General features: G+C 38.4%; 2 protein-coding genes across 5 annotated transcripts; one reads left to right on the plus strand and one right to left on the minus strand.

Moving 5' to 3' along the window:
- Window positions 1–469: 469 nt before the first annotated feature.
- LOC127796856 (F-box/FBD/LRR-repeat protein At1g13570-like) lies at window positions 470–1,954 on the plus strand. The gene is made up of 3 exons (XM_052329262.1): window positions 470–1,291; window positions 1,400–1,546; window positions 1,649–1,954. The coding sequence occupies exons 1-3, from the start codon at window positions 470–472 to the stop codon at window positions 1,952–1,954; spliced, it is 1,275 nt and encodes a 424-aa protein (XP_052185222.1).
- A 745-nt stretch (window positions 1,955–2,699) lies between these two features.
- LOC127798530 (F-box/FBD/LRR-repeat protein At1g13570-like) lies at window positions 2,700–11,287 on the minus strand. 4 transcript variants are annotated; one of them, XM_052332154.1, is made up of 5 exons: window positions 11,103–11,287; window positions 4,033–4,836; window positions 3,784–3,933; window positions 3,572–3,693; window positions 2,700–2,894 (listed from the first exon to the last, which is right to left on the minus strand). In XM_052332154.1, exons 2-5 carry the CDS (start codon window positions 4,831–4,833, stop codon window positions 2,888–2,890), a joined length of 1,080 nt encoding a protein of 359 aa, XP_052188114.1. In that variant the 5' UTR covers window positions 4,834–4,836; window positions 11,103–11,287; the 3' UTR covers window positions 2,700–2,887. The 4 variants fall into 4 exon arrangements, with proteins under 4 accessions (XP_052188114.1, XP_052188113.1, XP_052188112.1 ...); XM_052332153.1 differs by lacking the exon at window positions 2,700–2,894 and adding an exon at window positions 3,078–3,482; XM_052332152.1 differs by lacking the exon at window positions 2,700–2,894 and having other exon boundaries at window positions 3,078–3,693; window positions 11,103–11,286.
- Between the last annotated feature and the right edge of the window lie 1,169 nt (window positions 11,288–12,456).

The raw sequence follows: 12,456 nt of genomic DNA on the forward strand, positions 1-12,456 counted from the left end.
CACAATTTGTGTTTGACCTCAACTTGGCAGAATTTTGTATTCTTCTAATTCAAGGTCAGCTTGAGGTCAAATTAAACTCTGTTGAGCATGTGTGTACTTCACTTTTTTGAACAGCCTTTGTTTGAAAGAGATTTACCTTGGCTCATTTATTTAAATGAACGAGAACTGAGATTAAGCTTGAGCTACAACACAAAATAGAACTTTGACATTTAATCTGCGGAAGATATGAATACTGAGTCAATCTGCTGAATCCAAAAGGCCAAATAAACCAAATTTGTCCAACAACAGATAAGTTCCAAGGATCTTGATCCGATACTTTCTCTTTTTTCTTTATACAGATCCAGATGTGAGTTTTTAATAACATTATGGAAGGAGATGTCAAAATAGGCTACTTTCTGATGTTCTTTTGCATATGTGCCAGGAAATTCAAAGAAAATCACTACCTTAGGAGTGGTTATACCTTGTGAGAATGGCTAGTAACATGCAGACGGTTGGTAAGAAAATACAAGGTTCAACTTCAGACAGAATCAGTCATCTTCCTGCGAACGTGATGGATAAAATTCTGACATGCATGCCAGTTCGGGATGCAGTGAGAACAAGTATTTTGTCAAGGAAATGGAGGTATGCCTGGGTGACACTTCCCGAGCTTGTATTTGATGATAGGTTCTGCTTAGGATTGGGAAGACCACCGGCATACAATCTTTTGATGGTCGTTTATCAAGTTCTGTTGCTTCATCGTGGACCAATACTGAAGCTCAAATTATGCTTACCTATTATACCCGGAAGCCCTGAGATTGATCAGCTGCTACTTTTTGTGTCAAACAACGGTATCGAGGAACTTGTCCTTAATATAGGGGAAGATGAACTTTATAAATTGCCATCCTCAATTTTTTCATGTGAACAGATGAAGCATTTGGAACTAAATTTTTGTTTGTTTAAACCTCCACCTTCATTTAAAGGATTTCGCAAGCTCCTTTCCCTGGACCTTCGGAGTGTCGACATTTCTTTTGAGGTCTTCTCTAGCTTGATATCCTCTTGCCCACTACTCGAAAAGCTGAAACTTGTGGATTGCCCCGGCATCAATGACCTTGAAATTAGCGCTCCTAAGCTTAAATGTTTATTTTTTGAAGGTGAATTCATCAGTTCTATATGTTTCAAAAATTCCCCAAACCTTGCAAGAGTTTCACTTTATTGTAGGGAGTCCATGACTTGTGAAACATCTGAGTGGGACTCATTTTTTGCCGATCTACCTGTTGTTGAGTTTCTGGAGCTTGGTGACGGTTGTCTTGAGGTAACACTAAGCTTATTGTAAAAGTGATTTTTGTTTAGTTAACTTCTATGTGGGGCTGAGCTGAGCATGCCATGTTTATCTATGTTTATTTTCTTGTCCTGTTGGCAGTCAATCTTTGCAGGTGGCGTACCTAGAAGGCTTCCATCTGTTTTGAGCCATATGAAGATTCTCAAGTTGTATCTTGATCTGGATGAGGTCCCAAGTATGCTTTGTTTAGTTCGAAGCTCCCCAAACCTCAAAAAAATTGAAATTTGGGTAAATAATGACAAAGCAGTATATGTGCCTTGCGTTCATAATAAATATACCTTTTCTTTCTTTAGGTTGATGATACTCAAGACTATGGTTCCTTCTTTGCAGTTACCTCCAACTTCTCATGAAATTGAATATGAAGAAAGTTTAGAAGGACCTTTAGATTTGCAAGGATGGGCGGATATCTCTTTGGATCAGCTAAAGGAAGTAGAATTGCGAGATGGCCGTTGCACCAGGTTTGAATTGGAGTTGGTTAAGCTGGTGTTAGCCAAATCGCCTATTCTGGAGAAAATGGTTATCGTGCTAGATGATTTGATCCAAGGTCTAGAATCCAAGTTCTTGGAGGAGGTGAAAGGATTGAAGCCCTTATCACCTCTAGCAAAAGTCTCCTGTAAACTTCCATCTTGGTATTAGAGTATTTTTTTTTTTATATTTTCTTTATCAATTTCTAGTTGCTGAGGGCAAGAAATGCATTTTGAACCTGTCTATGTTGGAACATTCAGCCTTTGCTCTTCTTCTTCGTTAATGTTATTTATTTGCTTACATGACAATGACTGATGTGGCAAAAACTATTAAGATGGCAACCATATTAATCACCTTATTAGGTTCTGTTGGCATTTAACAGTTTTAGCAAATAATAAAGATTAGGGATGTGGTTGGAAATTTAAGTAAAATTGAAGTTAATTATTAGTCCTATTATTGAAATTTTTTTAAATTTGATTTAAAATTAGAATATAAGTCAAAGTTAAGTGTGTGTGTGTGTGTTTAGCAATTTGTTGTTTCAGTTATATGTGTTAATTAGTTATATATATATATATATATATAAGTCAAAGTGTAGTCCTCTCTCTCTCTCTCTCTCACGTTTGCTACCGTCTTGCTTGCACGCATCTCCTCTAGCATCTTCTCTCACCCTCCAGCATATCCCCTTTCTCTCTCTCTGGCATCTCCTCCGACATCCACTGATCTCCTCTAGCCCTTGCTGGTCTTCTCCAACTCTCCTCTCCCTTTTTTCAGCGTCTCTTAGGTCTCTTGTTTCTCTTATTTTTTTGGGACCTCTCCTACTTTGGGAGGCGCCCTAGACATACACCTTAATAACCTATGCCTTGAAGCGACACTACACACAATCAATATCCCACAGCTGAACAACATTTGATGGAATAGATTTCATAATAATATAAGAAATTAACAATAGCATTCCACGAATGAGCAGAAAAACGGATCTGTTTCTCAACACCCGATAGCAGCCTTGCAAGAACCTAATCAAATCCCTCAAATGGTCAATTTTCTTCTTCTCCAAGTTTAGCTTGTTTCTCATAAAGAAGCATGGTGGGCCTCTGTTTCTGTTTGTCAGCTTCTGTCATCATTAAGCAAAAGCAGCATGGTGTAAGTTATATATGGTTTTAAATTAGTCTAATCAGAAAAATGCATGAATAAAGCCCAGCAGCTGAAGCTGATTAATATGACCCCCAAACAACATAAAGCTCACTCAAAATTCTTCTAACCCGTTAAAATAAACAGCTCAAAGAAGAAGGCTGAATTTCCAAAAATAAAACAGGTGCAAACTGCATTTATTGTCCAAGTATTTGGGTGGGAAAAAAAGAAAACTCATCAGCAAGAATATCTACAAAATTTCCTAACTTGGCCAAAATCACTAGAAGTTGCAACTTTTACTAGGGAGAGATGGCAGTCCGTGAAAGTTGTCCATTAGCTGCTATTGCTTGAACTTGGAACTATCAGAACACATCACAAAAAACATCATCTTCATGGCTCACAGAAACCATGGCTGGTCAAAAGGGACATAATCCATATGCTAAAATGGATCATCTGGCATTTCAGAGTACAATTTTGCTAGAGGTGAAAATCGCGTAAACATCCTGAATCACATCACCTCAATCCTTCAAGAAATCATGGTCTTCAAGAACCTCATCCAACAACCTCAATCCTTCATTATCCATATCATTTGACACAATAATCATTTTCTCTAGGATAGGCGATATGGCTAATAGAAGCTCAATGAACGCCAATTCAAACCTTGAGCCACATGCCTCACGCAATTCCACTTCCTGTAGCTGATTTAGACAGATATCTGACCATCCGTGCACTTCTAAAAGTTTTACAGCTGTTTCTTCATCTGCAATTCCATTAATAGGCCCCTGCAAAGAAGGAACCAAAGCCCAAATTTCAATGTAAAGATAGCAAAAGTATAACATAGACATAGGAAACATAACTTTGTCCTTATTTACCCAAATAACAAATTTTTCCAAGTTTGGGGAGCTTCTAACTAAGCAAAGAATACTTGAGACCTCCTTCACTTTCTCAAGATGCAACTTAAGAATCTTAAGATGGTTCAAATTAATTGGAAGCCTTTTCGGTACGCCACCTGCAGAAATCAACTAGCAACAGGACAATAAAATAAATAGGGAAACATGGCAAACCCACCTCAACCCAGAAGTTAACAAAATAAATAAACATTAAAATAAGCTTAGTGTTACCTGGAGACAACCATAGTCCAACTCTAGAAACTCAATGACAGGTAGACCAGCAAAAAATGTGACCCAATTACATATTTCTCCTCCTTTGTATGCTTCCCCAGTCATGGACTCATACAAATAAACCGAAACTCTTGCAAGTTTAGGGGTATTTTTGAAACATATAGAACCAAATCGACCTTGGAAAAATAAGTACGTAAGATTAGGGGCACTAATTTCAAGGTAACTAATGCTTGTGGAATTTACAAGTTTGAGCTCTTCGAGTAGTGGGCAACTGGAGATCAAACTAGAAAAGACCTTAGAAGTAATTACAACATCCCAAAGCTCCAAGGAAGAGAGCCTGCTAAATCCTTTAAAACTCAGAGGAGGATTGAACAAACAAGAACGTAGTTCCAAATGCTTAAGTTGTAGACACGAAAAAAAGGAAGACGGCAACTTATACGGTTCGCCTTTCTGAATATCAAGGACGAATTCTTGGATACCATTGTTTGACACAAAAAGTATTAATTGATCAATCTCAAAACAACTATCTAGTATAGATAAGGATAGTTTGAACTTGAGTATTGGTCCACGGTGAAGTAATAGAACTTGATAAATGGCCATCATAAGCTTATTTTTTTGTGTTCTTGATTTTATGTAGAACGCATCATCAAATACAAGTTGCGGAAGTGTCACCCACGCATACCTCCATTTCTTAGACAGAACACTTGTCCTAACTGCATCCTGTATTGGCATGCGCATCAGAATTTCTTCTATCACATTGCTAGGAAGGTGGCTGATTATGTCTGAATTTGAGCCTTGCATTTTCTGCACACAACCTTTCTCAATGTTAGTTGCTATTCTAAAAAGGTATCACACACCTCAGATGTACTGGTTTTTATTGAATGTCGCAGTACAAAAGAAAAAGAACATAAAAAAGTAGCCATTATAATGCCTCATTTTGTAACATTAGTACTAATCCAAAAATCGATATATAGAAAGAAAATGGAAAAAGCATCAGAGCAAGATCCCTATAACCGTATCTGCTGTTAGAAAAATTTAGATCTTCAGCCTCTTGGATTCAGCAGTTTGGTCACTACTTTGTTGTACTGTAACACTTATTTGTTAATATTTTGAGACAATATGAACAATTTGAGGTATCATTCAATAGGTAGATTTCTTATGAATTATGTGAAAATTTTGAATTTTTTTTTTTTCATTTTTAAAAAAAGGACCTGCAGGTTTGGCCAGCATTTTAACATGTCTACCACCCCCCTAATTCTCGCAAAACTAGGAGTCTCATACATTGGGAATAGCTTTTATTGGATTTGATAATTTCTACCTTCCTAGTGAAAATTTTAAAAGTTAAAAATCAATGATTCAGTATTCAAAATTTACACAAATTAAATGTCAAAGATCAATTTTGAGTTTTAACTCAAGCTCAAATTCAATTATGCTTCATTTAGATAGAGCTTAGTCTAATAATGTCTTTGATACAAAAGGTGGTTCAAGATTGAAGAACAGACATGCTTCGGCAGAGTTTGACTTTACCCCAAGCTAACCTTGAATTTCCAGATTACCAAATTCCGCCAAGCTGAGGTCAAATACCCTATTTCTCAAACATGTTCGGGGTATCTACTCCCCGCATTTAGTTACAGTGGCATGGTTGATGTATGTTTTCTCATAGAAATAATCTCACAAAAGGAGCAATTTTCTTTGCTACTGTTCAGGCTGTCAAAATTAGGCAAACACCGAATTTTTTACTAAAATAATACTAACTAATAAATAATTACCAAAATAGCATCCAAAACAAACTATCATCCAAGCCATCACATCACTAGCCACCATAGTTCTGAAAGGCGCGAGGCGCGGCGAGACGCAAAAGGTCCTGGAGCCTGAGGCACGAGGCGAGGCGCGCCTTTGCGAAGCGAGGCGCACCTTTTAGAAAAAAAAAACTCAAAATCTTGTAAAATCATAAAAAACTATCAAATTATCAATAATAAGTCATGCATATCATTAATGTTTCATTATCTTCAAATTCTAAACTAACAACATCAAAGTTGATTCATTCATCATGCAATTTGCTCATCCCTGTTATTTTTCTTCTTTTGCATGTACTCTCCAATCTCTTGTTTTATTGATGGAGGACATTTTGGAATAGCTTTAGTATTCTCCACAATCAATAAACACTACAAGTCCACAATCAAGAAAATGTTTTCATTTTGAAAAATGCTATTTTTCTAGGTCTGGAAGATTAGCGCATTTTTTCTAAGTCTGGAAGATCAGCGCATTACAAGGAGACATATAAGAAAATGTTTTCATTTTGAAAAACTATCTCCCGGCATTTTGATAGCTAATATTCATTGTTGCTAAAATGATTTTTAATGAATTTTTCAAGAAATAGTAGGTATGTATTTTGAGGGTGGTAAAATCGCTAAATTCTGAGTTTGTACTAAAACCAAAATTCTATTTTTTTATTGTTATCGATTTTGATTTTTTAGATATTTTTATTGAATCCAAATGGGGAGTACTTTCTTATTTACATTTATGTATTAAAGTAAATGGAAGGTAAAATATAAATAAAAAAAAATGTGGACATTTACTTAAACTAAAGAAATGTAAATAAGTTGTGATGTATGGATGCTGGAACTGAGAAGAGGGGAGGCTAGAGAGGAAAGGAAGAGAGGATGCAGGCCACGGGTTTCATGAGGCGCGCCTCGCGCCTCATCGCCTCACCTTGCAAGGCGAGCGCCTTGCTGAAACTGCCTCGCCTCAGCCCAGGCGAGGCGCCAAACTGGCGCCTTAAGGCGCCTTGCGCCTAGGCGCGCCTTTAATAACTATGCTAGCCACACTATCTAGTATGCCAGGCACGGCACCATTGGTTCTACATTATAGTCCAAAAGTTGTGGGTGATCAAACTGGTATTAAGGTATGAAAAAACTAGAGATTAGTGGTTAAGAAATATTATTGAGGGTCGTCCATCTATTACGAAAGTTGTGGACTATATTGAGATGTGGAAAGACATTATGAGGAGACGTGAAAATTTTGATATGCTTGTTTGATAAAGACAAGGGAAGAGTGAGAGCAAGATCTATCAGGTGAGCATGAAGCTCTGAAGAAGCTCTACCAAATGTGTTTAACATTGCTAAGAATCTAGAAGCTTCTATTGCTTGTTCATTCTCCTTCACACAAGGGGATATATTTGGGCCCTCCATCTAGAAGGATTATACATAGATGGGAGATTGATTCTCCATCAACTTATTTTTATTTGACTTATGGCTATATTGTTCTCATAAATGGGTTGCACTCCATGGAGTGGTTGCTAACTAAAAATGGCTCTTTGCTTCTTGCACTTTTTGCTGATCCCTAGAAGCTCAAGATGGAACTTCCTCCCCTCATGAAGGAGTCATAGAACTAAGGCTTCTCTTAAGGTTAGCCTTTTTTTATTTAGAAAGCTGCTTGGGAGGTAATCCTTGCATAACCCAAGGAAAAGGAGGCACATCATTTCAGATTCAATGCTACATGTCCAAGAGAAGTGAAAATTCAATCAGCGATTTGCTGATCAGTTGCTGAATAGCAAGGGAGAATGGAATATGATCAAATCTTTTCTTCAGATTGTTCAGGGTGATGCCATATTTAAATCAAATCATTGTTGGCCAATTGGGCATCACAAAGTAAGAGTAAGACTCGATCTGCTGCTGTTGAGAATGCAAGATTATAAAGGTTGCTTGATATGGCATGTTTTGAGGGGTAGACAGACACATAAAGCCTTCCAAGGATTAGAGTTTCACTCACTCTCTTTTAAGGGGAAAACTTTTGCTTCTGTGGTTTTCGTACTCCCAGAGTTGCCTTCTCTTCTGCTGCTGCTGTTTTCTTTTATTATTTTTTTTTTAGTTTTTGGTATCACATACATAGGCTTCTTAGGACAACCTTTGCACCTTTAATGGGACTGCATCTCCATAACTTAGACCAACATTCAAACTTCAATAATGAACAAAATCATTACTTTTCTTTTAGAAAACAATACTGCTCTGGCAGGGACACAGAGTGTGTGTGTGTGTTTGTAAACCCTTACTGCAAATAAATAATAGAAAAGGTAAAATCAAGATAGTCACAACCAAAAGGAACCCTTAAGGTGCTATGAAATTATATTGCCTGAGACACTAGGTGCCCAGAAAAAGCACTCATCTGAGCAAAGCAAGGGGCTAAATTGACAAAAAATTAATAACCATATTTAATATGAAAAAATATAATCAAATAATGTTATAAGACTTAACAATAACTCCCAAATACAAATTCTTTTAAAAATGTTGAAAGAAATACTTTGGGATCTTGCAAAAAAATGGATATTTTTCAAACGAGCATTTTTGAGATTTTGCGAAACATATATATATTTCCAGGCTGGATCTTTTTTTTTCCTCATCCACTTAATGAAACAAATTCAGAAGCCAATTGTTGTTATAGTAGTAAGAATACTAAAAAAATGTAATACATTATAAAGCAAATAAAGAAAGAATAGAAACTAAACTAATTACATATTATAAACCATTAATAGCTCAATTATAAGCTCAAAGAAAGAAACAAACTAGAATTCTAGAAAGAAGAAACATAGAGATTGGGAGTCAACCACATCACTAAGTCGAGAGAATGAGAGAGAGGGATGGCCATGAAAGGGATCGCCTAACACCTCCTCCATGTGACTGAAAAGCAATAACCTTGAAGGTTAACCATGTGCAATCACGCACTATGGGCTCATCAGCAAGTGACTCCACTTGCCAGAACCCCTCCTTGGCAAAACCCCTTGGCAGCTGGGAGCTTTGGCCAATCTTGAGTGACTCATCTCCAACTCACCTTCTTGTGATCTATAATGTCATCGTGACCTTTCCAAGTACAAAGAAGAGAGAAAAGGGAAGAAATTGGGAAGGCAACTTATGGCGATCAAAATGACTCAATAATGATCTTCATTCTTTCAGAACGACTCTTTGCATTCCTTTTTTGATTTTTAGGGCCTGTTATGCTTTATCTTCTGTGTACACAAATGTGAGTTTGACACCTGTCACCTCATTTGATGTGTTCACCTAGGTGTCACCTTATTGAAGTTGCCTGCAAGAGGTAGATGAGGCACTTCCATGTACCCTTGAGGAGCTTGATCGCTTAGGCTAGAAAGGCACTAACCTTTGACTACACTAAGTAAAACATGCAAAAACCTCGTGAAATTTTTGTCACACCCAACTTGGGTGTGGGTGTGAGTGTGAGACTGGCTGCAAACTTACTTGGTGTCAGATCCTGGGACCTGGCAAGGCAAATTCTAAGCCAATTGGCGAGAATTAGGGCAGAAAGTAGAGAGGATTTGAGAAGAAAGTTAAGAGAGAGAAGAACAGAAAGAGGCGTGAGAGAAGAATTGAGCGGAAAACAGAGCATTCTCCAAAATATTTCTTCGATGCTTTTCTATTAGGCTTGATTAGCTTTATATACTAATCCAAGCAGGAGTTAAGTTGGCGCCAACAAGGCTCCTAGTTCAAATTCAAAGTACAACTGCGACCAGCTAACTTCTAAGTAAAACTGTATATAACTGCTACAACTAATGCTGTTTAGGTACAAACAGTTAGGCACATGACCCTTGGACCATTGACCCTAAGGCAGTGTTATTAAAGGCCCAAGGCGCACTAAGGTGCAAAAGGGTGTTGGAGCCTAAGGCGCAAAGCGCAAGGTGAGGCATGGGCCTAATGGAACTAGGCACGTACTAACCAAAAAAAATAAAAAATATATATCCTAGTTGAAGAAAAAGGAATAAAATAGGTCATGACTCCTAATAATATATTCACAAGCATGTTATCAAGAAGATTAAAAAATTCAGCATATATTAATGAAAAGAACAATAAAAAATGCCAAAAAATGTAATTTAAAAGTCTTTAAGTCAACTTAAATTAAATCTTAAGCAATTTATAGGTCTTAAATCTTAATTAAAATTAACTAATTATGCATTTTAAATAATCTAAAAATGAGCCTCATCATCAAGATCAAACATTTTCATATTTTCATCATTAGAAACATCATCTCTAATATCCTCTTCTTCCACATCATCTCCCTCTCCATCTTCATCAAGTTCAAATTCAATTGGGGCATTTGAAGTAGTAGCCTTTTTACTCTTTGTCAAATTTGTAGTTGAAGCAATAAATATAAAACTTAAACAGTAAAAAATTAAATAAAGTAATAAATAGTAAAATAAAAACCCTAAAAAGAAGTTAAAAAAGCGCAGATGCGCCTAACCCCAAGGCGCCTCAGACCTAGGCGGACCCAGGAGTGCGCCCACCTGGAAGCATTACAGGCGCCCAAGGTGCAACTAGGTGCGCCTTTAATAACACTGCGCCTAAGGAACACGTAAGCCTTCACTCAGTACCTGGGATAAAATTATAAAATACCCCATCTACCACGACCTGTTTCTCTTTTTTTCTTTCTTTTGAAATACAAGTTTAATGTTACACAAAATATTACAATGTAGTCTCAGCTTTATAATTCAACAAAGTAATCCCAGATAACAAAATTAACGGTACAAACAAAAATTCCCTAGGAAGTCATGTAAGTGGATCCCTAACACCACAAGTCGGCCCACAGAGTCTCAACATTTATCGTTAGAACACTGATATTATAACCGAGAATACCAGCCGAGTCAAAAGGCAGAGAGGGTGAATGGCATTCTATTCAAGAATATCATTATTCTCATCATGATCCTTTTCCTATTCTATGTCTGCTACTATTGTTTTCTATTTCTATTTTCTGCTTTTTGTTTCTTTTCGGTCAGATTTTGACTTACGGTAAGAGTCTGATTGTTTGTTTTTTCAGGTCATATCGGAAAGTCGGTTTGTGGGTCTGGGTTTAGGTTTTGTTGGTCTAAAATAAAAGCACTATGTACGTAATTGCTGAAACCTAAAAATGTTTGTTGAGTGAGGCTTCGAGGTTGGGAAAAGAAGGAAAGCAACAACAGAGGGGAAAAGAAGAAGAAAAGGAAAGATAAGGAAATCAACACTCCTGTGCCCGCAAAATCTCAGGAAATGAAAGTGGATGAGGGATAGAAACAGAAGGAAAACGATCACCTGAGGCTGAGGTTCGTCTTCTTCAACCGGCGAAGCTTTGGTAGCTCTCCACTCTGATCAGCCGGCAACGCCTCTCCGGCTTTCCTTCAATATGTCTCTCACAAGTAGACGACGCTTCTCGCTCTCGCTCTCAGGCTCCCTTTCGCTCTCTGACCCCCCTCTCTCCCCCCTTCTGTGCACGGATAACACATTCCCTCCTTTCGGTCCACACGGCCCCAACAGGCTCTCTGAGGGCCCAATGGACTTGGGCTGGGCCCATTTAAATCTCATTTGGATAAACTAGTGGGGCCTGGCCTTCTTTATGGTAACATAATATGTATTATTTTTGTACAAATGATCCATGTGACTTCGATGATTTGTATAAAAAAATCTTTATACTTTAAAAATAGGTTAAGTCTTTGTGATTTAATTTATTTTTTAGACACTCCTTTTGATGTGGCACCACCTAAAATTACCAAAATACCTCTACGCGTTAATAGTTTTGCCTGTCACACGGATAGCTTGAGAGACTGACACGTAGCAAGTCAACAATCCGGAGCGAAGCCCGAAAAATTCGGGCCGGGCCGCAAGACCCGTTCCAACTTGACCGGGATCCTCGGGAGTCATGCCCCCGCTCATTACTAGTTTTCTCGGGTACCCCATAATAGGTCCACATATAAAAGACAAGAGTTCTCACCAGGTATGACCAAGCTCTACAGCTCTCACAGTTATTACTATTTGCATTTATTCTACTGATTTGAGTCTCGGAGTCCACCCCGGGAGACCCTAGCCCCGCCACTCCATTGTCTTGCAGGTTCTATCACCGAGATCCGACATCGTCAAGTCCGAGGTTCAATTCTCGAGGCCCATTTGCAGAGGTGGCACGTGGTGGTCGGTCCCAAAAACCATCATCATTTGGCGCCCAATGTGGGGCCGACGTCCAGACTCGCCAGCCTCTTCTTTCCCTACCTCGCGCTTCGGACTTCAACTCCTCACCTCGGACCTCGATCTTTCCACAAGTACCACACAACTTTCGCTCCTAGTCATAATTAACTACATGGCTCCCCGAAGGGATGTGACTTGTAGCCAAGTTGGTGCCAATCTAAAGGCTTCGCCGCAAGGGGAGAATCCACCACTTCTGCCCAATCTAATGCCAGAGGACAGACTCACCAAACTGGAGAATCAAGTCCAACAGTTAACAGAGTTGTTGACTAGTTATTTACACCAGAATGAACAACATCGTCCGCACGTGCCCTCAGAGGGCGGAGCACCAGTCGCCTCCTCCTACTCGGGAGCCTCGTCAATCCGGTCAGTCAGGCCAAGAAATCCACCCCTCTGAGGCGGCAGGATCTACTTCTTCCCCTCACGAGAAGAA

This window comes from Diospyros lotus, chromosome 3, assembly GCF_014633365.1.
Source record: "Diospyros lotus cultivar Yz01 chromosome 3, ASM1463336v1, whole genome shotgun sequence".
Lineage (NCBI taxonomy): Eukaryota > Viridiplantae > Streptophyta > Magnoliopsida > Ericales > Ebenaceae > Diospyros > Diospyros lotus.

Bases quoted from the DNA above. Each gene is read 5' to 3' on its own strand.
- LOC127796856 (XM_052329262.1), top strand. From the start codon at position 470: ATGGCTAGTAACATGCAGACGGTTGGTAAGAAAATACAAGGTTCAACT. The intron at 1,292-1,399 runs GTAACACTAAGC...TCCTGTTGGCAG, and splicing joins TTGGTGACGGTTGTCTTGAG to TCAATCTTTGCAGGTGGCGT. The intron at 1,547-1,648 runs GTAAATAATGAC...CCTTCTTTGCAG, and splicing joins TCAAAAAAATTGAAATTTGG to TTACCTCCAACTTCTCATGA.
- LOC127798530 (XM_052332152.1), bottom strand. From the start codon at position 4,833: ATGCAAGGCTCAAATTCAGACATAATCAGCCACCTTCCTAGCAATGTG. The intron at 3,934-4,032 runs GTAACACTAAGC...TCCTGTTGCTAG, and splicing joins TGGACTATGGTTGTCTCCAG to TTGATTTCTGCAGGTGGCGT. The intron at 3,694-3,783 runs GTAAATAAGGAC...CCTTCTTTGCAG, and splicing joins TGGAAAAATTTGTTATTTGG to GGGCCTATTAATGGAATTGC.